A 26,605-nucleotide genomic window follows, 5' to 3' on the forward strand; every position below is an offset into this window, starting at 1 on the left:
TTTAACATAGTTTTAACAATTTTTCAGTCATATTGTTACGATGTCTGCAGTGTGGCAGTTTATTTTTTGTACCTTCATGAATATTTGACAGCACACATTTGTCCAATATTAAAAGCCCTTTATACCTAATTGTGTGTGATTTAGATTTTTAACGTAGCTTTAACAATATTTCAGTCATATCGCTAGGATGTCTGCAGTGTGGCAGTTTATAGTGATGTCTAGCACTGGGGCATCATGCGACAGACATGTAGCATGATATCCCATCCAGTCACATTATCCTGACACCAGGCCGACCAATCCTAACACTAACCTCTTAATGCTGAGTGACAAGCGAGGCAGCAGTTAGTACCATTTTTGTAAGTCTCTGGTATGACTCAGCCGGGGTTCGAACCCATGATCTCCTGCTTCTGAGGCGGACGCTCTGACCACTAGGCCACCAGAGCGGTCAATATGCATAATGAAGCTATACGTCAAATTCAAAGGTAGGATAAAATGATATTTAAACAAAAAGAAAAGTCAATAAGTGTTCCGAGGAACCAGGTGCCTCATCTGTCCTAGTATGCTTGTCAGTACAACCCCTGTATATGACTTTTATCAATTTTCTTACAAAATTTGAACACTGCTGAAGATAATGCTCAAGTCGGCTTAATATCATATTAAAAAATGTTCAGCTAAATACAACAAAGTGAAGTTGAAGAGTGTCTTGAATTATGTATTCAAGTGTCATCAAACAAAAAGTTTAACTCTGATTGCAATGAAGAAAATACTTTTTGCTTAAGCAAGCAAGATGGGCCAGAAAAAACTAGCATATACTCTTTAGACTTATTGCAAAGTTTTAGACAAATGCAATAATAAATGCACAAGATATGCAACTTTCAAACACTTTAACATTATTCACAATGATGAACCAAATGTTCTGCTTAAGCAGGCAAGACAAGCAAGATTATATGAATTTTAGACTCAAAGTAATATTTTTCTAATGTTTCAGTTGAATGTAGTTGATCTATGACTTTCAAAAACTGTTCATCATGATGCCAAGCAGGCAAGACAGGAACACCTAGCACATCATGGCATTACCAGTTGTTGTTGTAGGGTTTAACACCATTTGTCAGCACAAAATAGGCTATACATGGTGGCCAGTATAACTGGTGGAGGAAGAATCCTGGAAAACCTTGGGAAGAAACACCGACCCACGAGAAACTACTGGCAAGCTTTCTCACGTACACGTTAGCCGAGCCCGAGACTTGAACCCACACAAGTAGAGGTGAGATGCCAGTGATCCGGAACAGTAAGCACTTTAGACCACTCAGCCACTCAGGACCCCAGGCATTAACAGCAGACAGACCTATTTTTCCCAGTTTCACTTTAATGCAGAAGATATGTGACTTTCAAAAACTTTAAGAAAAAATGTTAACACTTGATGATGCTGCAGCTCTGGTGTCCTCTATGACCATTATGTATCAACATTTGAGCCACTGAAAGCACATTGTGCAAGTTATTAAAATGCATAAATTTAACACTGTGATGATGATGCAGCCCCTCTGTCCTCTAAGACCACAATACATCAACGTCAAAGCCATTGAGAGCACATTGTGGAAGTTGTTGCAACAAAGTTTAAATTTAAATAAATTAGAATGTGAAGTTGTTTATTTTCAAGCTATCATTGGCATACTGTTGTTACTCAATTGCACTAATGAAACAAAAAAAAAAAACAAAAACAAAAAAACAAACAAAAAGAAAGTAAAACAATTAAACAAATGATGCAGAATTGTATCAACCTGTTGTGCTGAGTGTCTTGATTTAGTGAACACGTCCAATCATCTGGAAACTCCTTTCCTACATTGGCAGATGAGAATGGTAATGTCCTCCACTTCAAACAGGCATCTGAAAATATTGTACATGTAACAAGTTAAAGATGAAGTCAAGATCGTTCTTTGCAAGAACGGAGGCTTTGATATGCACATTTAGTCTGACAGTCGATGCAATATTCTGGTGAAAAAAAGGCAACATAAACACCAACAGCCTCCTAGCCAATCAGATTCTCTTGCAAGCAATTCAAAACATCACCTTTAAATTAAACAGAATATTTTTGGTCCATAAGTTTAAAGTCTAAAAGAATTACAAAATTTAAATAAAATTATGTACAATTGCTTAAATAGCATGAAAATCTAACCAGATCATCTATATATGTCAACAAACAGGCACACAAATCAAATTTATCTACCTCAAATGATTTTTGCTTAACCATGCTAACAAAGTTTTCATAGCCAAAAAGTCTAGTTCTAAAAAGTTCAGAAACTTTTAAAATTTAAAAAATGTTTTTGTAATAGACATGATTTCTAAATGTACCATCTACATAAAAATAGAAATGCTGTATATTATTGCATGCAGATCCAAGTCTATGGACTCTGATAGGACAAATTATTATACCTCAGCCCCTGATCTGTTGGATTATTATGCAACCGATCAGGGTTTATGCTGTTTGTAGTCAGACTTGACTTGTAAGCAATATATTAGGCCTAAGAAACTTTATTTGCCTACCTCACACCTATGTGTCATAATCATGCTAAAAAGGTTTCAACAAATAAGTACAGGTATAAACTGCTTTAAAAAATGTGTAAAATTGAACAAATTTTTTTATGGCCAGAAAATCTAACCACGTTGTCTACTAAATATTATTTATATCAAATGGTATTTGCTTTATTATGCTAAGAAGTTTTTCATAAAACATTGCAGTCAAAAAAGATAAAAAAATATGTTTATAAATTGAAAAAAAAACTGCTATAATGGCCTTAAAATCTTGTCAGGTCATCTACATATGAACATAAATATGGCGACCAAGTTTTGCTTGTCCACTGTGGGTAGGTACTGCCAAATCATGCTAATGAACTTTTCATCATCAAAATTCATAATGTAAGATGATCTCGTACAGGTATTTTTTTCTTTTTTTAACTACCCCAGCACCCCTGAACAGTTTGGAAATGAAACATACAATCTTTTAATTGTAGTCATTTCCGATATAATGGCTGCTACAAAAAAACATACCTATAATTATACCAACATCTATACATGCTTATAAAGTTGAGTCCAACTGCAAACAACATAAATCCGATAATGCAGTGGCAAATCAGGATCTATGTTGAATGTTTTGCTTTGTGCTCCTAAGAAATAATTATGCAATGGCAGATCTGAGTCTGCACTGTTTGCAGTTGGACTTGCCTTAATAAGTAAGTATAGATGGTACTTCCATTCTGCAAAATGAGTTAAGTGCATACATATTTTCCATGGATTCCAGCACAAAAATGGCAGCCATTTCAGACAGCAACTTCCATCTGTAGGGGTTTGTCCTGTAGGTCACAAGACCATGATCATAGCACACACTACAACCAGAACACATCTCTTACCTATTAAAGATGTGATCTGTCATCATTAGTTTTTTCAGAGACTTACAAAACAAACGTTACTGTTCCAAGTTATTACTTACTGAATAGATTGTACAACTGATTTTATTCAGGTCTGTCATGCTTATTACAAATGTTTTTAAAAAAACTTATAAATCTAATTATCATGGAAAATACTGGTACCATCAACGATAACTAAGTCCAAAAAGACCAAGCAAAAAGTGTATTAAAAAAATTGCTGTAATGGTCTAAAATTGTAATAAAGTTACATACTTATGACCAATATACAGCTAAGTGGTTCCTAATCTTTTCTGGCCACAACCTAAAAAATATTTTTTTTGGAGCCTCATGACAATGTTCACACATTTTGATAAATTTTGCTACCCTCAAAAAATTAAATCCTGAATACCCACCAGAATGTCATAACTAAATATTTTTTGTGCTACTGTGCCTAAACAGATTTGGGACGGACCTTCAGACTTGCAAACATAAGGACACAGTACAGCAAAACAATATGTCCCCCTGCTATCTCAGTGTGGGCAGAATTACATCTCTTGATAATCGATGTGAATGAAACTTAAAAGGCTTAAAATCTGCCAGGGAAAAATGAATGCTTTAAACTTTGAGTGGTACATAAATGATAAAATGTGACAATTTTACAGAAATAAATGGCAACTGAGAATGAAGACTAAAGAATTCTTGATAAACAAATTATAGGACTGTTCTATTACACTTTTATTTTATACTCTAACTCTTAAAAACTTTCTACCTTTATTTCAGCAGATAATACATCTTGAAGGGATTTATTTTTGTGAAATAAATTTGAGATTGCTAAATTATAAGAATGCCATTTCTCAGCAAGCTTACCACACTGTAATGTGACACTGATCTGCATTGCTCTCTTTCTCACATACTTGCTGTCATTGGATGGTGGGTCTTTCCAATTGCTTGAAATATACCCAAAGTTCTCCCTGAAAAAAGATTTAATGACATAAATACAAATTTGTCTAAGTTCAAAATGCAATATACCTAGGAATCTGAATTCTCCTGAAGCAGAAATGTGATTAACGATTATCCCCACAACTGTTTAAAAAAAAAAAAAGGGGGTAGGGATTAATGTTATCCTGCCTTTCTGGAAGTGCTTGCATAAATTATGCCATAAAACTTTCTTATACCATTAAGATGCAGTCTGCAAACTTTGGGATGTGATTGGTCAGTAGATTTACACAATGGATTTAGAACTTTGATCCATACCCCTGGAGATGTGTGGATACCTCATAAATGAATAACGGGGGGATCAATGCTAATTTGCTGCCGACTTCTAGTTTACTTTTATTCCGATGTAAGAAATGAGTATTACATGGAAAATATACAACTGCAAAAAACAGGTTTTGACCAAACAATTTCATTAAAGTACAAGACAGATGGAAGAAAAGGCCAATGTCAATACATGCACTTACAGTAAATCCTGTCTTAAGCAACCTCTGCTTTGAGTGACCACCTGTCATTTATGACCACAATCATAATGCACAGATCAATATTATTATATAAGCTGAATGTCATGAGTGATTACCCACAGAACACAACCAGTAACCACAATTTGTTTGGCAAAATATGTTTTGGAACAGCTGTAAACCACATCATAAAAAAACCCATATGAACATCACTGACCATGCTTTAATCCTTTGTAAACATGACTAATTAGGAGGGTCCACAGAAAAAGTGCATATTGTTCGAAACAATTCTATAAATGACCCTTTTACATAAACAGAGACAAACACTGCAGACCTTTTATTTAAACCTTTGTAACCATGCCTGTTTTAAAAATAAGGACTCCTCTAAAAAGAAAAAAAAGAAAGCAAAAAAACTACAGGTTATACAAGTAGTGTCATTTGTTATAGACTGTAAACTAATGTACATGTCATTAACTGCCACTGTAGTACCATAGTAATGTGAATACCCATTACAAATTACTGTTCTTTCTTGAAAGAAAATACTTGCGTATATACTTAGGTTTGCATTATTTCTTTATCTTCTGTGAAAAGCTGGTTCATACAGATCTTGAGCTCTGAAATTGAAGTACTTTTCAGTGACATTTTAATGACCATGACTACTCTCAGTATCATGTTTTTACTTCCTGTTTCTAATTTAAATACAGAAACTAAAACAAACAAAAAAATATAAATAAATGTAATGAAATATCAAAGACAAAATGAGAACAAGATCATGTAAGTGGACCCAAATATCAAACACTGCTCTGTGACTGCTGTTCTATTTCCTCCATATGGGATGCTATGTACGATGTCTGATTACCACCAATGGACTGGCAGAATGACTAGCAGATGATGGAAAATTCAAACTGTACTTCCAATCCTCAGACAACGTAAAATAAACTACATGACACACAAATTTTCCACCATATTTTTAAGCAAACTTCTTCAAATTCAATGACTTTCAATGACACAGCTTACATATCAAAGACTTTCAGGGCACTGAATTAAGGTGTTCATTTCTCAATGATACTTAATGACCCTACAAACCTTGAAAAGGCTGAATACTTACCAAAACTTTGTTATTCCTTGTTGTGCTGAAAGTATGAAAAAAAAGAGGCCCATCTCAATGTGTTCTGAGAGAGAGAGAGAATGAGATCAGATTGAGACACAAGCAATAGCCAAGTAATGAAATAGTACCCCTATCGCCATACATTAAGTTGTCCTAAAAATGTCTTTCAAAAGCATATTTCTGATATTTTCTTAGAAGCAACATATTTGACATTTCTGAAATTTTTCTGCACTTTTACTTCTCACTCAAAATTGTATGAAAACCAAGACAATTTTTCTGACTGAATGTATTACAGGATTCCACATTACAAAACATTTTGAACATTAAAAAAATCTTTTCAAAAGACAAAGATTAAAAATAAAGGGAGGGAAAAAAGTCAAAAAGAACCAGTCAGTTTGAAGATTATGGAAGCTATTACTTCATATCAAAAGCCAAAAAAGGCATGGTGAGTGTGTACCTATACTAATGTCCTTCCAATACTGGACCATATGCTCTCCCATGGCTTTCATAAGGTGTCTGAATTCTTTGGCATCAGCGAAATCCTGCTTATTGTGTGTTGGTTCCAGCATCAGGTATGGTACATCCACAATGCCTAGGATATTGAGAAGTATAACAAAGATGTCTGTACATGTATGGAACATGCACAATGTTTTTTTTAAAATAAATTAAATCTGATTATTAATTGGCATTTATATACTGCAATAATGTTCATGACTGATATTTCTAACTGCTTTAAAGCAATATTCAATCATTTTAATCAGAAATTTTTGACAAAGTATAAAATAAAAAAGGAACAAAACTTTCAGAGTTAATATTTTGTTTTCTGGTTGTCAAGTTACTTTAATTTTATTTGTCCAAGTTTTCACATCACTATGAAATAGTCTCATCCCTTGGGTAGTCTTGGCAAGATGATATCTGTCTCCAGCTAACCAAAATCTAGGTCAGTTGAAGCACATGTACATTTAGCATGTAAACAACTATAGCTATGTATTACTGGCAATATCGTTTTGAATTGTTTCATGACATGTTTGTTGACAATGCGATATAGATCAAACCAGGACAACCATTCTTTGTACATCTTATTCGTGTTTTCTAACAGGATGTGACTGATACATGAATTTTATAACGTTATGTATACTCAAATTCATGGATTTCTCAAATACAAGTACAGTACTTAATGCACTATGGACTTTACTACATAAATGTAAATGTCAATATACAAGTTTATTTCAGACTAGTCTTGTCTTCATTTAATCAAAAGCATGTATTTTTGTGCCCGCTTTTATTACCACAAACCCAACTCCCACCATATTTTTTTGGTGCATGCAGTTTATTTCCTACTAGTTTTGTCTTCATTTAATCAAAAGCATGTATTTTTGTGCCCGCTTTTATTACTACAAACCCAACTCCCGCCATATTTTTTTGGTGCATGCAGTTTATTTCCGACTAGTTTTGTCTTCATTTAATCAAAAGCATGTATTTTTGCCGACACTTTTAATACCCCAAACCCCACCCTGCCATATTTTTGGGGTACATCATTTTCTTCAGCTAAATGACCTGGTTACTTAAAACACTGTTCATCTTTAACACAGTTGGGTTCTATGGACCCCAACTACCACGTTACAGCAGAGTCACACTGTATTTGATTTTCAGAACATGTTAAAATAGTTTTTAGATCTTGGCTTCTGCACCATTAAAGATTTATTTCAATCTCTAAGTTAACATTCCTGTATTTTGCTTTGGCTAGCAATCTTATTTCTTTAAACTTTAAATTCTACTTGTTAGTTTAGACTGAACTTTGTAAGTGTCTGCTTATATGTATGAACAGTTGTAACATTAATGAAAATTTGTAAGATGTAGTTATTTATGTTGGGGTTTTTCTTGCAAGCATTGAGCATTTTGTACTCTTCACCTGTATACATATACCTTTGTAATATGCATTTTGTATTTTGGTGTTTATACATGTATGACTATATAAATATGTGCAGGGCTGCAATAATCTATGCATGTGCCAGTATGTTGGTATATCTTTCATGTTGCTTGCTGTGCTATTTGGATAGCTTTTAGTTAGCTTTATAATTACCCTTGCTGAAGCTGTTCATAGATAATTTAGATTTCTGTATGTACCAGCAACCTCCATATCTGGCTATTAACAATATCCATTAATGCTTATGTTTTCATAGTAAAATAGTTTAGTGTTTATGATAATATAACTTCCATGCCAACTTTGACTTTCAATAAGCCATTGAGAATTGAACAAAACAAAATTAATTTGATTTACACACCAAAGCTATATACTGTCTCTGTAAAAACGCAGCCATTTTGACCAAAATACTTTTTTTCACAAAATCATTCAAACTAATATTTGGGATACTAAGATCTATTTGATCTTGGGTTGTTGCATAACTTACCCACAACGCCATTGCAGAATCTGAAATGAAGCAGAAAATGGATTTAACACAAATGACAAACTGACCACTGACATTTACATGGTTTGGGAAGAAACCTGTTTTACAGACCACCCCCACCCCCGATCATTTAGCTTTTCACATAACTAGAACAATACAGCCACCAGCATTAATGGAGGATATAACATAAAAACAACCATAAGGCTTTGAAAAAGAAGAGCATTTTTGAAACAAGGAAATCTGAGATTTACAAACCTTGTTTAATGATCATACTACAGACACAAGTACGACTTTTGATCACAAAAGTTTCATCTTATCCTTATGAAAAAACAGCAGGTTTTACATGTAAATAAACTGACCATAGAGATCCAAACAGCTTTTCAGGGGAGCAGAATTTGGACACAAGAAGACAACTACAAATTCGCACTTAAACAGAGACACTTTTTGTTTAGCCCACATTTTAGGAAAGACATACATGTAAAGAAAGTTTTTTTTTAAAAAACATTAATAATACTGAGGTTAATACTGGGTGTGGATGGATATATGGATGGACAGACACAAAAATGGACACCAATGTGACTATTATGTATACCAACCACAAGAGTGTGTTCAACAATGATTGTTTTAATGTTTTGTATTTAGGCAACCTATATATTAGCATCATCACTGTTTCTGTTTCCTCAATATTTTCAAGGTCATAAGCAAGATGTTTATAACACAATAATCTCTACAATCAAGCTAACCATCTAGGCTAAACTTACACTCCTCCATCTGTCTGTGGTCCGACCTTCTCATACATCTTAATAAGCCGACTGCAGTTGTAGACAAATACCCCATCATGGTTCCTATTCTCAATATTCAATCCAAATATGAGGTTTAAGGTTTTAGGCTCCTTCAGGGCTCTGGAAAAAAAAATAATTAAAAAAATATTGTGAAAATAGACTTGCAAACTAAGTTCCTCAAGATATACAGTATTGATCTATTAAAACCAATTCTGTATCTAACCATCCTACTGATAACTGACTGGGAAAGGAATATTTTGAGTCATTCAAAGTCTTATTTATCTGTTTTAATATGAATGATTTGCATAGGATTAATGAATCAGACTGTGTGCATGTGTCTATATATGTACATGTTATGTGTGTGTATATGTATGTATGTATGTATGTATGTTGCAATAACAATGTTATAGCTTATCTAAGAAAATGATATCAAAGAATATTATCTGCTAAAATAGTAATGACCATGCAATCCCTGTGCACAACTTGACCATGCATGTAAAGTCAAACCTAACTCATTAGTCACCTGGTCTCAATGGCCATTCTACCCTCCCCTCCCCATCCCCTGAAATTTCCTCAATAAAAGTTATGTATTAAATAGTCACCTACTTTCCATGCAAGTAGGCCTTCCTGGAAAATTTAAAGAAGTGTAGTTTACACTAAGTTCAACAAATATTTAACCCATCTGACCCTTTTGTACATATCTGTTATCAAAAGATATGTTAAAAGAGTAAAATCTGATCTTTTGGCTGCATTAATTTCATTGACGAATTTTGATCTCTTTCAAAATCCCAATAATTCATTCACCATCATGTCCATTACGTTATGTAAAATAAGTAGATGACTTTCTCAACCTCTAAATCTTCCAGTTTGTTGTATACATGTGTATTACTAAATCACTAGAATCTGATAAATGAATTCCTAAAGACTGTGTTGCCTACATTGATAATGCAGATTATATCTGTCCTGCTGAAATCTTCAGTCATAATTCTAATCATCCAAATTCTAGAAAGTACTGAATGAAGTGTGAAACTTCCATTTTGGATGAGAAGAAATTAACAATTTACTATTTTTGAACAGCAGATTCCAACTATCTTAAATAGCAACAATGTGATGTGAAATACATGGTCATTTTCCTGAATGTCTAACTGGGGATATTCATGTACATGTTGTATTCAGTCAAGTACAGTATTACACTATACAACTTTATGTATTATACATGCATTTATGTACATGTTGTATTCAGCCCAATACACTATTATATTAGTTTTATGTATTATATGTGTATTCATGTACATGTATTCAAACATATCTAGTATTACACCATTCCCTCAATAACTTGCACCCTGATAACTCGCAAACCTGCTTAAAACGCGGGGTCAGGCGTGGATCCATTTTTCAAACCAGAAAATACCAAAACATTTATTCCTATTTGTTGAACTTGAAGAAAGTCGTGATCAAAATTGGTAACAGAAACTGATATATCACTTGTTTTATCATCAAAAACGGTAGATAAGACCTGGAAATTTTAATCAACTTTAAAATGAAGTCATAAAATTTGCTACATTTTCATTCCAAACAACATTCTTAGTACACCATAATTAACGATACTCAAGGAAATTTTGATAAATGAAAATGTCACACCTAGTGGAGACAGTACTGTGATAAATAAATACCAATTAAATAATTTTTTTGTATAAATTGAAATTTGTGTTCTGCTTCTATCTTTTAGTTCCTTTTAAGTGTAGTCTTCATAAATGCAATGTGTCCTCCTGTAATTAAACGTAAAATGTGTCAATCTACCGTAACAGCTATGTTCGTGAGCATTTCTCTAAGAACCTAATTAAGTGCCGACTGTGTTTTGATACAAGGACTAGTGGAAACATTTGTTGTATTGTTGCACTAAATAAAAAGCGGGCCTCCATTTTCTATTATCACGTTCATTACGTCTTTTGAATCAAATAAAGGAGGTGGAATAAACAAAAAAGTTAAAAGGCATACAATTCCTACATGCTTAAGAACCAGCGGCTCTGGTTACATGTCGATAACTCATTTCAGTTGATCAATCGAACACTGTAGTAAATGTTATTGTGTATGCATATTAATTAAATTAAATTAACCTACTTGATCATAACTGTGATTAAAGATAGCAAGAAAACCAAGCGAAATGAGAACTTCGTAAAATAAAGAGCTTTGTTTCACAGATATGGATCATTGTGGGGAAAACAAGTTTCAGAGAATTTCTGAATTTGCAGGTCGAGATATTCTCAAGGATGATAAGAAGTTTCAATGTTACTTGCAATGAAATCATGGTATCAATATTTTACTAAGTGAACAATTCAAGGACTGAATATCGACGATTGTCTTACGAAATGTTTCTTTTTTTTTATATAAAAAGGAATCTTGTTTGGTAGTGTATCAACAGTTAGTACGGTTCCCTGCTTCACAGACTCCTTGTTTCTCAAAAACTATAAAAAACCACTCTGGGAACTAATCAACAAAAAGCAAACGTGATGCAATACATTACTGTTTTCAGGTACTGTGTTGGTTGTTGAAACCAGTTGGAATCATGTTATCAATCTTCCAGCTGTTGAACATTTTGAAAATAAATGTGATTTATACAGAATAATGAACAATTTCATCAGAAAAAGCGCTTTATTGACAATTATTCTCGACACAATTATAAAACAAGGATTCAGTCATTACATAGCCCCACCCCACCCCCCACCCCAGTTCTCCAGATATCTCTTGTCTAGCAGATTTTTGGGAGGTCCCTTAGTAACTCATGCTCTTGCTTAAAGTGCGGTCCATGTTTTTGGACCTTGATGTGCGCAAGTTATCGAGGGAAAGGTGTACATTATAACTTTATGCATTATACATGTATTCATGTACATGTTGTGTTCAGACATATACAGTATTACACAATAACTTTAAGTTACTTTCATCAAGCAACTTTTCTTACATTTGGTAGCTATTGTTGAAAATGTTTTCTGAATAGTTTGAAAGAGAAATATTCAGAGCAGCCTTTCGATAAAGCTAGAATCAACTGAATTCAATGGCACTCAACCTCTAACAACAGAATAAAACTGAGTAAAACACCATCTATTAACCATCTGTGCAAATTATGCATTTTTGAAATGCTGAAGCTACTACCTTAATTTTCTGTTTGCCAATTCCTTCTTTAATTGAGCCTCTCTTTTGTACTCTGCTGCATTCTGTTGTGCCTTGCGTAGTTCTGCCTGCAAAGTTAAGTAATTTCAATTTACCTTTGAATTCTAACATTCTCTCTCAAATAACATTAATTAAACATTAAAAATATTTCATGTCATAGTGGTGACTTCTTCTGAAAAGATTGTTTTTACAGGTATTTTACATATCTCTGACTATAATTTTTTTTGAGTATGATTCAGGTGTGTGTCTCACCTGTGAGAACTGCAACACAAATCTTTAAAACAAATTCCTAATATTTACACCACCACATTTGTCACCTATACCCAATCATGCTGTCACAGCAGAGACACAAAATATGAGCTACTATATTTTTTTACTTAGATATGTGAAAGGCTCCAGGGGGCCTTCCTATAATGTTTTGATACTGTAGAGAAAAAAGGCATACAGTTTGGGTAATTAAAACAAGCTCACACAATACTATATAATTATGTAACTCCACTTCAAGAGTAGACAGTATTTATGATGTCTGTCTACTGATAATGAGAACACGAGGAGGCACATTACTCTTGATAAAGAACACAAATTCATTTCTTATGAGCTCTGAATGGAAAATATTGTAAACTTTTATAACTTATTGATTACATTACCAAGTACACTCTGAACTTTCTAAATTGAATTTCTTGCCCAGAAAATCTCTTTACTGATTGAAAAATGTTATTGTTGTGAGTGTAAATATAGTGTAATACTCACTCTTTGGTCTTTTGATAATGTGTTACCAAATTTCTTTTCTAAATCTCTGTAAGAAAAGATGATAGTATATAAATGTTATATTCTGTTGTTTATTTTATTAATTGAAAAACATATAGAAGAACTGGAAGGCCAGGGCCTGCATGTCAAGTCTACAATCAGGGTAGTAAATGTGTGACCAAGACTTAATAGGCTGAGTAAGCGTGTTGCAGATCAAGTTGTATTAGTTTCATAATGACTCATCCGAAGTATTAAGAAAATCCATGGAAAAGTTCAAGAAATATAAGCAAATGGAAAAGTAAAAAACCAAAACCATATTGCAAATTTTACATAATTGTTCTTGACACCAACATCACTGAAATGAGCAAATTTGTTGTCAAATGAATTGCCTTAGCTTCATAATGCCAAATATGACAAGAATGTCATGAGGGCATTAGGAAAAACAAGCAAATGAATAAGAGACCCAAGTGGGCCTGAGATTGCTCACCTGCTGAAATCTGCATGATAGTCTAATGAAAGAGAAGTTGGCCAAGAAATCTGGGTCAGTAGGATGATTTCTATAGAATTTTTTTGTTTCCAATGCAGTTGAGTGTATGAGATGAATGAAACTGTTTCAAGGTTTCTCCATTTTTGGTTATCTTCCATCCATATTTAATGGCACACATTAGCATAACTAATGCTTGAAGGCTCTGCTCCATTTATTCATTGGTTGGTTAGGGAAGACATAAACAAAAAAGAAATTAAATTAAGTGACAGGGAGCAGTAGGAATAATCTTTCCAAGGCAGGAATATTTTCGTAACTGCTGACCATTTGTGGGATTTTGTTTCAGTATGACTACTGCTGTCAAGAAAGCAGAAAGTGATCTACTATTATGCTCTTGTGATAATAAATACATTTGTCTGCGTCAGCTGCATGCTCTGGCTAGACAGTTTATGCACAATTTCCCTTCCTTAAACAGTGAATGAACGTATATGTATATTTGATTAAAGGAAATCTTACTGTCCAATGCCTCATGGCTGAAGTTACTGATTTGTTTTTATCTCTAAGCAGATTCTGTGAATTTAATCCCACACAAAAAGTCATGTTGTATAAGAATTTTCAAAATTTCATACTGTAACCTTGGATATTCGAACCTGCATTGAAGCCCTATTTGTATGTACAAAAAAAAGATAAGAATTCTTTATTTAGACTACATAGTCCATACATCTAAATTAAAATATAGATATCAAGTAAAAACATTGTAAGCAGAAAAGAACATATAATGTATCATACATTTAAGTATACAGTTATCTGCACATATAACAATTTAATTTTGCACCAGTCTGCAATTTACAACTTTTTAGCAGGGGGCCCTGAGTGGCCGAGTGGTCTAAAGTGCTCTCCGTTACGGATCACTGCCATCTCACCTCTGTCTGCGTGGGTTCAAGTCTAGGATTCGGCCAATGTGGATATGTGAGAAAGCTTGCCAGTAGCTTCTCATGGGTCAGTGGTTCTTCCCGAGGTTTTCCCGGGTTCTTCCTCCACCATTAATACTGGCTGCCATGCATAGCCTATCGTGTGCTGAAAAATGGCTTTAAACCCAACAACAACAACAACAACTATTTAGCTAAATGAAACTGCTATAACCAAAAGCTTGCATGCCCCCTCCCCCCATTAATAATTTAATTTAGTATTAAAACTGTGTCTAAGTTTGTGGTTGTGGCCAATCAAGTGTCCTTTCTCATATGGATTTTGGGTATCTTCAAATTAAAATGGCCGAGTTATCCTTCTGAAGTTAGTATATCACACAGTGACATGGAGCAATCTGCATGATATGTCCAATGCCTGGATGCTTTCTGTCAAAACTTGTCAAATTATGAAAAGGATTTTTGGATTAAAGCTGCTAACAGAACTATGTATAATTTTTAGTTCCATGGATGAAAAATTATCTTTAAAAAAATTCATTTTTTGAACTGGCAATGTATAAAAAATAAAGGGATCAGACCTGTACAAGGTATTATGTGACACAATGTTTGATGACCTAACAGTATACACAAGCAAAATCAATACTAAATTTTATCTCCATTTATGAGTTTCTATGTACCAAAAAAGACCATACATATAATCATGCTTTTTATGAATAAATGGCGTACAAAGACAGTATGAAAAAGTATGAGAATTATGGGATATGTTTTCCCCGGCTATCAATGTGACTTTATTTGATGGGAAACTGGTATGATATCTATAAAGTGAAAATCTTCAATGCTGGGATGCATTCTGTTAGATAAGGTCAAATTCTGCAGAGTGGTTTTAGAAAAGTTATTAAAGGTTGCTCTAATTTTAGCAACAGAAGCCATATTTGATGATGGAACAGCAGCAATTGCACAACCTTAAAAGTCATCCATGTCAGGATGCAATCTGTCAAATTTGGTCAAGTTCTGACAAGTGCTTTTTTTCTTAAAGGAAATCATTTTTAAGTGACTTTCAGTTATTAGTAATGGTGGCCGTATTTGATGCAAGACTCTCAAGACTCAAGGTTCCTTAGAAAATTTAGCATGAAATTACTTAGTTCTTAGATGCGCATCCCACTGACATGCCTTAATTTTCCCCAAGATGAACACCTTTTGATCATCTGTATCTGCCAATGAAATGTGTTACTAGGTTAGCACAAATAAACATGCAGTCAGTTTGACTTAATCCCTACCTATATGAAATGGCTGATGTCTTGCTTCAATGTCAGCTGACTGTTCTAAGTGTAATCTGGTGTGATTTTAAAGGTCTTGTAAGAACACCTGCAAGATGGGTACTAATTTGCATATCATGTATAGAGTATTATGCATATTAACAGAACCAGAAATTTTATTTAGTACTGTGACATGATTGGCTTTAAGTTATATGCCACTGTTCTTACACATTATTGCTTGGAGAGAGAGGACTTTGTTTGCCTAGTGTCACTGCTCAGAGTATACAATTTTCAAAGGTATTTCAGCCATTTTGATGTAAATATAACCAAAATTTATCAGATAAAGTATACCTGATTGGCAAAACTAATATTACAATGAAATACTAAATTAGTGTCTCACAGTGCTTCAGCCAGTTTTGTTTTAAAAAAAAGGAAATCAACTGATGCCCTTTAATGAGATATAATTCACATTGTCTATTTTATATTTTATTTACATGGAGAAAAAAACCCAAATAAATAACCATCTTTACTTTAGGATTCTGTTCTCTGATGCCCCTGATCATCTAAATGCATGTGAGAAATTAAAGTCTATAATTTCATGTTTCAACATTACAGTCACCAGTATTTACAAAGTTTCAGCTTTCAAGTGATTTCTTGATAGTGTAACGTTTTCTTGTTTTGTTCTACCACTGTGGAATCTAATTCTTTGTTGGAAGTTTCACTTTGATGTTCATCTTGGTTTTTGTGGGTTTGACCAGCTTGTTCACCAGGGTCTTCATATCTGATAATTTGTATCACTCATACGATTTGAGCATTTTGTTGTTGTTATAGGGTTTAATGCCATTTTTCCACATAAGATAGGCCATACATGGCGGCCAGTATTAATGGTGTAGGAAGAACCCGGGAAAACCCCAGAAACAACCACCGACCCACGAGAAGCTACTGGCAAGCTTTCTCACATATCCACGTTGGCAGAGCTCGAGACTTGAACCCACGCAGATAGAGGTGAGATGGCAGTGATCCGTGATGGAGAGTGCTTTAGACCACTCGGCCACTTGGGGCCCACGATTTGAGCATGATACTGAGGTAAAGAAAAATGTTATTTGTTGTTCAACATCCAACTTAAACAAATTTACAAATGATAAATGGAGCTACATCAAGGTCATAACATTTGACAGGAAGCGCATGCTTATGAGAATCACTCCGACTACAAAGTTTTCTTTTACTAAAAAGTGAATAAAATACATTACTTGAATTCATTTAATTTTTTATCCAGTAAACTGTTGTTGCTCAGTGGTTAGCATGCCAGACTCATGACCAAAAGGGTGCAGGTTCAAATCCTATCATTGGACCATCATCTTTAAGCTATTGTGGCATGTCCTTGGGCAAGGCACTTTATGCCAATTGTCTCAGCAGTACATAACCTACCAATGCTGCTGTGACGTAAAACACCAAACCCAATCAAAACAATTAAGTCACATGCCAAGGTTGTTCTTAGTTTTTCAACCAAGAAATATTGTGGACTTTAGAGAGTAAACAATTATTTGCAGATGATCCCCAGCTTCACTATTAAATGTAGTTAGCAAAATAGGGAAAAATAGTCCAATCATGGTTACTAGTGCAATCAATAAAGATCACTTGACAGATTTTGTTTATTTTCATAACAAAAATCAATGAAGCTATTTGGAAATTTAATCACTGGTGGGTACATCTGTATCAGATTAAAAGCCACAATAAAAAAAAACATGCCTTGTTCATTTTTTTTGGCACCACTGTTAGTGTATGCAATCATTTATTTTGGTGGGACATGCAGTCTATTTTGTGCAATTCCTGCAAAAGGCGCATACTGGCTGAAACTCTTATTTGTCATGTCCATGTTGGACTTTTGCAAACTGTTGCTGACTAAAAATCTTTCATATGTATTTTTCCACATACCAGCTGGGCTTCTGTACATCCCTGCATATTTAGGCTAGATTTTGTGAGGTTTAATGCCATTGTTTTAGTACATCATAGGCTATACATTGCAGCCAGTGCAGGAAGACCCAAGGAACAACCTCTGACTCACAGGAAACTACTGGCAAGCTTTCTCACATAACCATGTTGGTTGAGCTGAGACTCAAAAACACAAGGACACAGGTTGGGTGTACATGTGATCAATAAAGGTGAGTGCTTTGGACTAGTTGGTCACCCAGGGCCCTGCATATCCATGTGATATGATTCCGTAAGTTCTAAAAGTATGACCTAGCCTGTTTCTTAGTGGTATTACATTCACACGATTTGCATCAGGTGTTTTAACCGTGAGGCCAATATACATGAATGTTCAACAAATGTGTAATGGAAAGAACTTGCAATTGTACTAACCCGTCCATCCCAAGTGTGCAACTAAGTCAGAATAATCACTAGAACATACAAAGGTAATTTTCTATTCTTCTTGACAGCAAGTGGTAGTCTTACTAAAGCACAATTATACAACTGTTCAACACTTAAATTAGTCATATGGTCTAGAGATTTTTTCAAAGACTTTTTTAAGCAGTCGTTACAAACTTATAAAAAATTTCAGGACATTTTTGTCTTACAAAACTTTTTTCATATGTTACTATGTTTATCACTGCACAAAATATATATATATATCAAAATATATATATATATATATATATATATATATATATATATATATATATACACACACACACACACATATATATACATATACTTCATCTCAAATTCAAGTGTTATTTACATGTTCATTTTTTTCTGGGTATACATGCAAAGGTAGTGCAGATAATTTATTTTCTGCATAGTGATCAACAAAATCTGCTGAGATTTCTTTAACAAAGTTGTATATTGTATGTCAGTAAAAGTAAGGGAAAAAACTTGTGAATATAGCTCCAGTGAAATTGAAAATGCTAGCTTTTTCCAGTTTGTGCTAACAATAATCACACAGGAGATCATGTGACAAAAGACAGCAGTCACATTATGAAAGATTGATATCTTTTCCATCACTGTTCAACACTGGAAAATATGAATGTACAAAAATAGGTTTGTGAGAAATCTGTCTTGTCATGGTAATGCAGGCAACACAATGTCGGGCATAAAAGCATTTTGTTGCAGCAGTTTAAGTTGGCTAGGAAGGTGTCAATCACAGACTGGCACAGAACCAAACTGTTTCGAGTCTATTTTATTCCACCACACAACAATAGGGTTTCTATGCAGGCATGAATATTTATGAGTCCATGTGATGTCAATAAAGGAAAGATAAATATTGGAGGATGGAACCTCCAGAGATTAAAAAAAGGGTGAAACTAGAAATCTATCCATATGTTAAAGATGCCCCCATCAAACACAGGCAACAACTCCATACAATTATGGCAGAAAATGGTGAACATCAAACCTAACCATACTCTTCTTAACATAAAGCCTCCCACGAAATTTAAATTTCACCACATAATATCCCTGATCAAAAGTCACCGAACACAAATGACATTTAAGGGCAAACTTCAAAGTCAAACAGGCCATAACTCCATAAGATATTGCTGGATGATGGAAAACTTTATCCACATCTTCCTAATACAAAGTCTTATATAAATTTGTTATTTCAATCCATAAAGAAACTTCCAGTGTTAATAGTGCAAATGAATTTTATGAACGCCAGGATACGATATGATGGACAAACAAGGGCAACACTATACGTCCACTTCATAGATATGGTGGAGGCAAAATAATGAGAACATAATTTACACATTCTTGAGTCACAACCATTATCATTAATTGTGCCTCATCCAGTCTTACTGTGCTGACGCCAACAATTTTCTCTTTGGTCTTGAAATAAAGTGTTGTTCTTCAGCATAAGTCACACTAGAGAAAAGCCCAAAACATACTTACTTGACTTTACTTTCAGCCTCTTTGGCTCTAAATTCTGCCACTTTGACACTTTCCTGGGCTTTTTTAAGATCATTTTCTGCCCGTGTCTTGAATCGTGTTGAAGAATATTTGTAAAACTTTGGTTTATACAGACAACTTGCTAACTTTTTCGTCCTGACTTTTTTCCCTTGAATATACACTTTCATTCTAGGGTCCATGTACAAAATTGCAGTATATGCCCTAAAAGACTTCCTCTCTGGAGCCAACCTGAAACATGAAAGAAATTAAAATAACACTACATCAATACAGATGTACCTATGATACATCAAGACATATTTCTGAAGCATTAGAAACAATGAACATTCTTCTACCATGGATATTCACTTAAATATTATATCCAACTGCAACCCCCCCCCCCCGACCCTGATATGCTATTGAATAATGCACTGTTAGATCAGACTCAATGTTATTTATTAGTCCTTACAAACTGCATATACTGTGAACTGCTGGCACATGATGCAATGGAAGATCTATGTCTATGAAATTTGCAGCTGGATCTGGCTACTAAGTGAATATATACAGTATCTTTCCAATACATTTACCCAAAACTTAAGCTGTTCATGGAACACAAAAATCCCCCAAACAGTACCTGAAAACTGACATGAAATTTAACTGGACTGATGGGAAGATGGCCAAAGGCGCCACTATCGGGTATGACATTTGTTGTCTGGCACAAAAACAGATGTATCAAATAAAATTTAAATATAAACAATCTGCTGAAAAAAACTCTCTTTTATACTCCAATATCAAGTTATTTTTATATTTTTATATTTGTTTCAAACAGATCTGACATTGTCAACTTGTTTTGCTCATGAATGCAAATCAGCATATGCCACTGCAATTTTTAAAACTATATAAACAAACGGTATGAAACGGTTATTTCTTACATGCAATATACAGATGCTATATAACACTTTTCAATGATATATTGTGTATGATTTCCCACCAAAGAAAGTTCTATATTTCTAGTTCTATCTTTTGTGATGCTGGATCAGTTTTGTTTAAAGCAATATGAAAAGTCTGTCAGATGCAATATTACTATAGTGACTAGTAAACGTTTAAATGCAGAGTGATGTCATACACTATACATCAAAATCAAATGTAGTTATATCTGAGTCACTCTCAGCATGAAATGAAGCATACAGTTAAATCATACTGCCTACTATCTGTAGTTCTCTTCACACATCAACATATATACACACATTTTAATTAATAAATTCCTCCCATTTGGAGCGATTTGACAAATGTTCACCTACCCCTCATCGGAGTCAAAGTCTGCTGCAGGGTTGGCCAGGAGGATGTCATGTGGATCAGACAGAATATCTAGTTCTGGGTCACCACTGTCCAGTAATTTTAAATTGTAAGCTATCACTAGTGTGCCACTGTCCCCCTCTATCCTGTCAAACTGGGCAAACAGATCCTCCTCTGTCCTGAATGGGGAATACTTCAGAATAAGTTCCATCTCCAGCTTATGCTGTTAAATAAGAAAATTAGAGACAACTCAAGTGAGACTTTTGGAAATACAATGTCTTGTTTTGTATTTTAACAAAGACCAAGCTGCAAACACATCTGCAGTTGCAAGACGACATATTAGGAACTAAGTGTTTGTCCTGCTAACCAAGCAAACCTTGAATATAAACTTCACTGGTAATCTAGGCATGTATTGAAGTTTCAGAACTCATTCTATACTGCATTTACAAATCTGGGTGGATAATGCACTGGCAGATTTACGTCTACATTAAATATGGGTCTATACTATATGGGCAGATCTGAGCCTATACTGCACTGGCATATCTGGATCTATACTGCATTGGCCGATCCAGGGAGTATACAAGATCGGGGTCCATACTGCACTGGCAGCTCAGGATATATACTGCACTGGCAAATCTGGGTCTATAGTGCACCGGTAGATTAGAACCAATACTCCATATGTAGATCTTGGTTCACACAGCACTGGCTGATATGGGTCTACACAGCACTGGCCAATACGGGTCCAAACTAGATCAAAGTCTACACTATAATGTGTGTGGCAGCACACTGAGGGTTTTAATTTCATGCCTATAATAGTGAGAAGCAAAAAAGCTATTTAAAGCCATTCCTTTGGATTCTGAAATGCACAAACCAGACCAGTGAATCCAAAACTCAAGCCTAACCTGCAAAATTCTCATGTATAATTTTATCATATAAAAAATTCAAGACCGTTTATCATGTTTGCCCAAGAGAATGCCCTGCCTCCAGTTCTTAAAAGCAGCTCTTTGAAATATTTATTTCAACATGAAAACACATTTCTGACATCATGTGCTACTGTTTACATCATAAATTCTGTTTCTTGTATAGAATGTGTCAATCACTCAGATATTGTTGTAGTAAAACTTCAAGTCCCATCTGCTTAGACGCAGAGATAAAACACTTTATGTGAATAATTTACTGCTTCAGTGGTGTCAGTTACAGTGAAAGGACTTGAACAATTCTTACAAAGTTAGCCAAATATGAGATAGGAATGCAATCACACATCTGGCTGATATCTGCCTAATTGCAAGAAAGCTTGCCAAGAAATCGGGGTCAGTAGTATGCTTTTTCTAATTTCATCCAATACTGCAGTGTTATTGAAACAACTGTTCATGGTTTTTCTATTTTTTGGTACATTCATGTATATTAGACAGCACACATTTGTCCAATATTAAAAGGCCTTTACACCTAATTGTGTGCGATTTAGATTTTTTATGTAGCTTTAACAATTTTTCAGTCATATCACTATGATGTCTGCAGTGTGACAGTTTATAGTGATGTTTAGCACTGGGGCATCATGCTGCAGACATGTAGCATCATGTCCCACCCAGTCACATTATCCTGACACCAGACAAACCAGTTCTAATACTAGCCTCTTAATGCTGAGCACCAAGCAAGACAGCTGTTAGTACCATTTTTGTAAGTCTTTGGTATGACTCAGTCAGGGTTCGAACCCGCAACCTCCTGTATTCGAGGTGGATGCTCTGGCCACTAGGCCATCGGAGTGGTCTTTTCAAATATGAATGTACCATATACCTAATTGATTTTTGTCAATGTTGGTGAAATATTGTAGGTCAATTTTTTTCAGCAATGGCAGCTATATTTAAAAGTGGATTAGCATCATTTATATAAATCTAGGATTCTGTCAAATCCTGCTGATGATTGCAGGGATAGCCTGCTATATTAACTATGTACAAAAAGGAGATGTATACAAAAGACAACCCCAAAACTCCCGCTCATTGGTCAGCTCTAAACAGATAGGAAAACCCAAGAACATGATGTCATAATATGCGCTGTTTGTAAATTCAATTGCGGTTGGGGAAAATTTGAGATTCTCAACAAATTCAAGGAATTTTCAAGGACAAACCAACTTTTTTGAAATTCAAGGGAGTCTTCAAGGCAACCCTTCAAATTCAAGGATTTTTCAGAGTTGTCTGAACCATGCTGATTTAAGTCTTGCTAAGACTGAGGTTGCATCATATGGATGTTCTCAGAAGCAAGGAGCAAACTGAATGTAACCAGTTAGTTGCAGCAGTTGCAGAAACCATACCCACAGCAAATACTTTTTCATAAGATTAATAATCTCTGCTATGACTCAATCCAGCAAAGACAAAAAACGTCTTTCTGTCTATATATATCAAAGACAAAGTGAAGTAACTTACAGATTACCTCCCTTTGCTCCTGCTAGATGGTCACCCATAACGCAGATGTTTACCAGTTTAAGCTTCAGCAAAACCTAAAACAGGCTGCTTGCATTTGCAGGGAATGGGTGAGACAGATTGATAGTAATGTGATCTGGTAAGTATTCCTGGAACAGGGTCCAGCAGGAGGATATTGGTCAATAAGTCAGTTGGGTCAGAACAGCTGGCAGGCATAAATTTTGAGACTAATATTGTGTATGTGACATGTACATGGTTGATCTAGCTTGTAAGGGCAGTTGGTTAGGTACAGAAAGCCACTGTTGGAATTGTCAACCAATGTGCAATTTACCATTCCAAAATGACAGTCATGCCCAACAAACCTGTACAAGCTGCCACGATGGCATACAGCATAGGGTATATGACCTGCAGGGTTTGCCAGCCAGCAGTCAGATTGTAATCCTGCATGCCTAGTTTCAATGTTACTAAGGCCATGCGAATGCAGGGATGGGAACTTGTGCCCTGTTGGCTGCTAACAAAAACTGTCCTCATTACATTTAAATTACGTGTTGTCAAAATTGAGACCACAATTTCTTGTATGAGGCATAGCATCTTAATTCCAAAAGAGTATGGCTTCAATGGGGTCAGAAGTGGTCATCATTTAGGGGCCCCAGATGGCCAAGTGGTCCTAGGTGCTTGCCTTTACAGATCACTGACATCTCACCTTGGTCTTCATGAGTTCAAATTTCAGCATGGGTAATGTGAGTATGTGAAAAAGCTTGCCAGTAGCTTTCCACGGGTCGGTGGTTCTTCCCTGGGTCTTCCTCCACCAAATATTCTGGTCTCCATGTGTAGCTTAGAATGTACTTAAAAATGGTGTTAAATCCACACAAGTAACCAACAACCCATGACACACATATACTGCATTGGTGTGATGATAAACACAGTACATGCAAGACATGTCCCATCATTATCTTCTGCAACTCTGAAGTGTCTGCATTTCTTGCACTTGCTAGACTGGCAGAAGCACAAGTGCATAACAATTACCCAAATTATACCTAATTCATTGCACTCATGTTACCAAGAAGATCTATAAAAGAATTGCATAATAAAAAAAAGTTTGGCAGTGCAAATTTAAAATACAGTGGTGAAAATGGCATGCAAGTCTCACTGATCTATACAGTGTTTCCTTTTATGCACATCTGTGCGTCAGGGACGCACGCTGGAGAAAATTGACGCACACATTTTGTTGCTGTGTGTTTTTTTAACGCAAAGGATTTTCAAAATGTGATCAGGATTTATTTAATACCCAATGCATTGGACAAGGGATGGCATCATATATACTTCGAGCATATGCATTGACTGGTTCCCCGCTTTGTTTGTTCCTTGCCTTGTGCTCCTCTATTCGTATAGCATAATGCAATGCAGGGAACATTCGAAACAGTGAACCAGACTAGCATAGGCAATGTTATGACGGAGTAGCTTCCCCTAATCTCGCGAGCTCTCACGCGATTTCCATCTAGCTCAGCAAGCTGTCATCTAGATGTTTAATCTCAATGCATGTTGCACTAGAAAGTGATCTCAGATTAAAACGACATGCACTAAATAGCATTGGTTAAGAAAGTGAAAGAAGCAGAACACAGAAGAATAACTATGGATCTAACTTTAATGAAAAATGGAGAAAATAATGCCCTTGACTGGAATACGGTATTCATGCATTAGGATTACCGGTGTGACTTATGATGCGTGATTACGAAGACTGCAAAAGTGAATAATCCTTTCTTGACAGGGTTTTAGAATTTTAAACAATCTGCCCTCGTTCGCCACAAAATATCTGGAGAACAAATTATAACCCAAGACATTCTTTCACAACAAAGAAATCATTAAACTTGCAGAGATAAATGCATTATTTGGATTACAAAGACAGCGGGTCATTGCAGATTTTGTTGGTTTTTAACTTTGCTGCAATAAAAGATATATCTTAAAGTTCAAGTGTAACTTATTAGAAAGAAGATGAATCATTATCCTCCTTGATATTTGGATAATTACGTTCTAGGACGAAGTACAATGAAACCGATGATAGTAGACATTTTATGAAAGGCAGTAATTTGACTGCCATTTTGTTAAAAAGATTTATTTGGCTTTTTGTATTGGCTTGTATGTAATGTGTTGGGATATAATATTGCTTCATACTGATTATAAGGAGACTGTTAAAAGTACAACTTTAAAAGAAAAATGAACTAATAAAATTATTCTTTAAATGGACAATGGATTTGTTTGTTAATTGTGCATGTTGATTTATCTGTATGTTTAGAGAGAGAGAGAGAACATGTTGTGCAAGTTGCAATATCCTATTTCAAGCTGAAAAAGTTACAAGTCTTATAGAAAATTTTGTCAATCTATAGACATATATAACCTCTAAAAAAAAAAAAAAAAAAAAAAAAAAAAAAAAAAAAGTACAAGTCATATGAAAATTTGTCAAATACACTGTCTATATCACATGACCAATAATGAACCACATAAATATTTATAAATTCACAGAAAACCAAACAAATATTGTATACATCAGGTTCACCAACTTCCTGACTGGCTAAACCACTGAAATATTATGCTGGATTGTCTTACAAGTATGGAAAATTCCACTGTATTTCTGGGGCACTGTTAGCAGTCTTTTAGCAATAGCTTAAACTGAAAGTATTTGGGAAACGGGTGGCTACTTAACATGGGCAAGGGGAGATAATCTGTGATAGTTTCACCTTTCAGGGAGGGCAAGATTTGGAGGTAGTGGAGGTTATTTCCTAATGTTTTAAATGATTGGTTAATGTATTTGATGGAGAAACAGTCATACATATGGTTAAATAAGCATAGCATTCTGAGGTATATGCAAGCAGATGACTGCATTTTTTTTTCCATAGTCTGACAGTAGATAAAATTGTCCTGCAACAAACTGACATTTGTTGATTTCAGATGTTTCTGAGTTGTAGGCTTTGATGAAGTAACTTTATTTTAGGCTGTTTTTGCACAACATTTAAACCACTTGAAATAACATTGATTTATGGTTAGTTTTAAAATTATCACTATGGCGATTTCATTGGACCTTTCTACAAAAGTTAAAGGGAATGTAAAATCCACTTTTGTTCTGAGTGGTTGTGACTCAATGAAACATTTTAATGTTGAAATATTTCATTAGTCCTGATTGCCATTAGAAATTTTAACATGCACATTAGCTCCCTGGTCAAACAAACAAGTGTAGAATAAAATGTGTCATTGTAACCCACTTTTGTGACTATGGTGTAGTACCCATCA

At 34.8% G+C, this 26,605-nt stretch overlaps 1 protein-coding gene across 3 annotated transcripts in view; it reads right to left on the reverse strand.

The window, feature by feature from the left end:
- The window catches only part of LOC149776986 (ATPase MORC2-like), a 134,246-nt gene that overhangs the window by 77,616 nt on the left and 30,025 nt on the right, over nucleotides 1-26,605 (reverse strand). For all 3 annotated transcript variants that reach the window (XM_089941723.1, XM_089941722.1, XM_089941724.1), the window contains exons 8-17: nucleotides 20,909-21,126; nucleotides 19,614-19,859; nucleotides 13,072-13,117; nucleotides 12,304-12,389; nucleotides 9,133-9,273; nucleotides 8,375-8,394; nucleotides 6,421-6,555; nucleotides 5,964-5,988; nucleotides 4,269-4,372; nucleotides 1,779-1,884 (exon numbers count right to left, since the gene is read on the reverse strand). In XM_089941723.1, coding sequence (XP_089797849.1) covers nucleotides 1,779-1,884; nucleotides 4,269-4,372; nucleotides 5,964-5,988; nucleotides 6,421-6,555; nucleotides 8,375-8,394; nucleotides 9,133-9,273; nucleotides 12,304-12,389; nucleotides 13,072-13,117; nucleotides 19,614-19,859; nucleotides 20,909-21,126 — 1,127 coding nt within the window. The remainder of the gene's footprint in view (nucleotides 1-1,778; nucleotides 1,885-4,268; nucleotides 4,373-5,963; nucleotides 5,989-6,420; nucleotides 6,556-8,374; nucleotides 8,395-9,132; nucleotides 9,274-12,303; nucleotides 12,390-13,071; nucleotides 13,118-19,613; nucleotides 19,860-20,908; nucleotides 21,127-26,605) is intronic.

This window comes from Sinohyriopsis cumingii, chromosome 18 (assembly GCF_028554795.1).
Source record: "Sinohyriopsis cumingii isolate HCF-2022 chromosome 18, ASM2855479v2, whole genome shotgun sequence".
NCBI lineage: Eukaryota > Metazoa > Mollusca > Bivalvia > Unionida > Unionidae > Sinohyriopsis > Sinohyriopsis cumingii.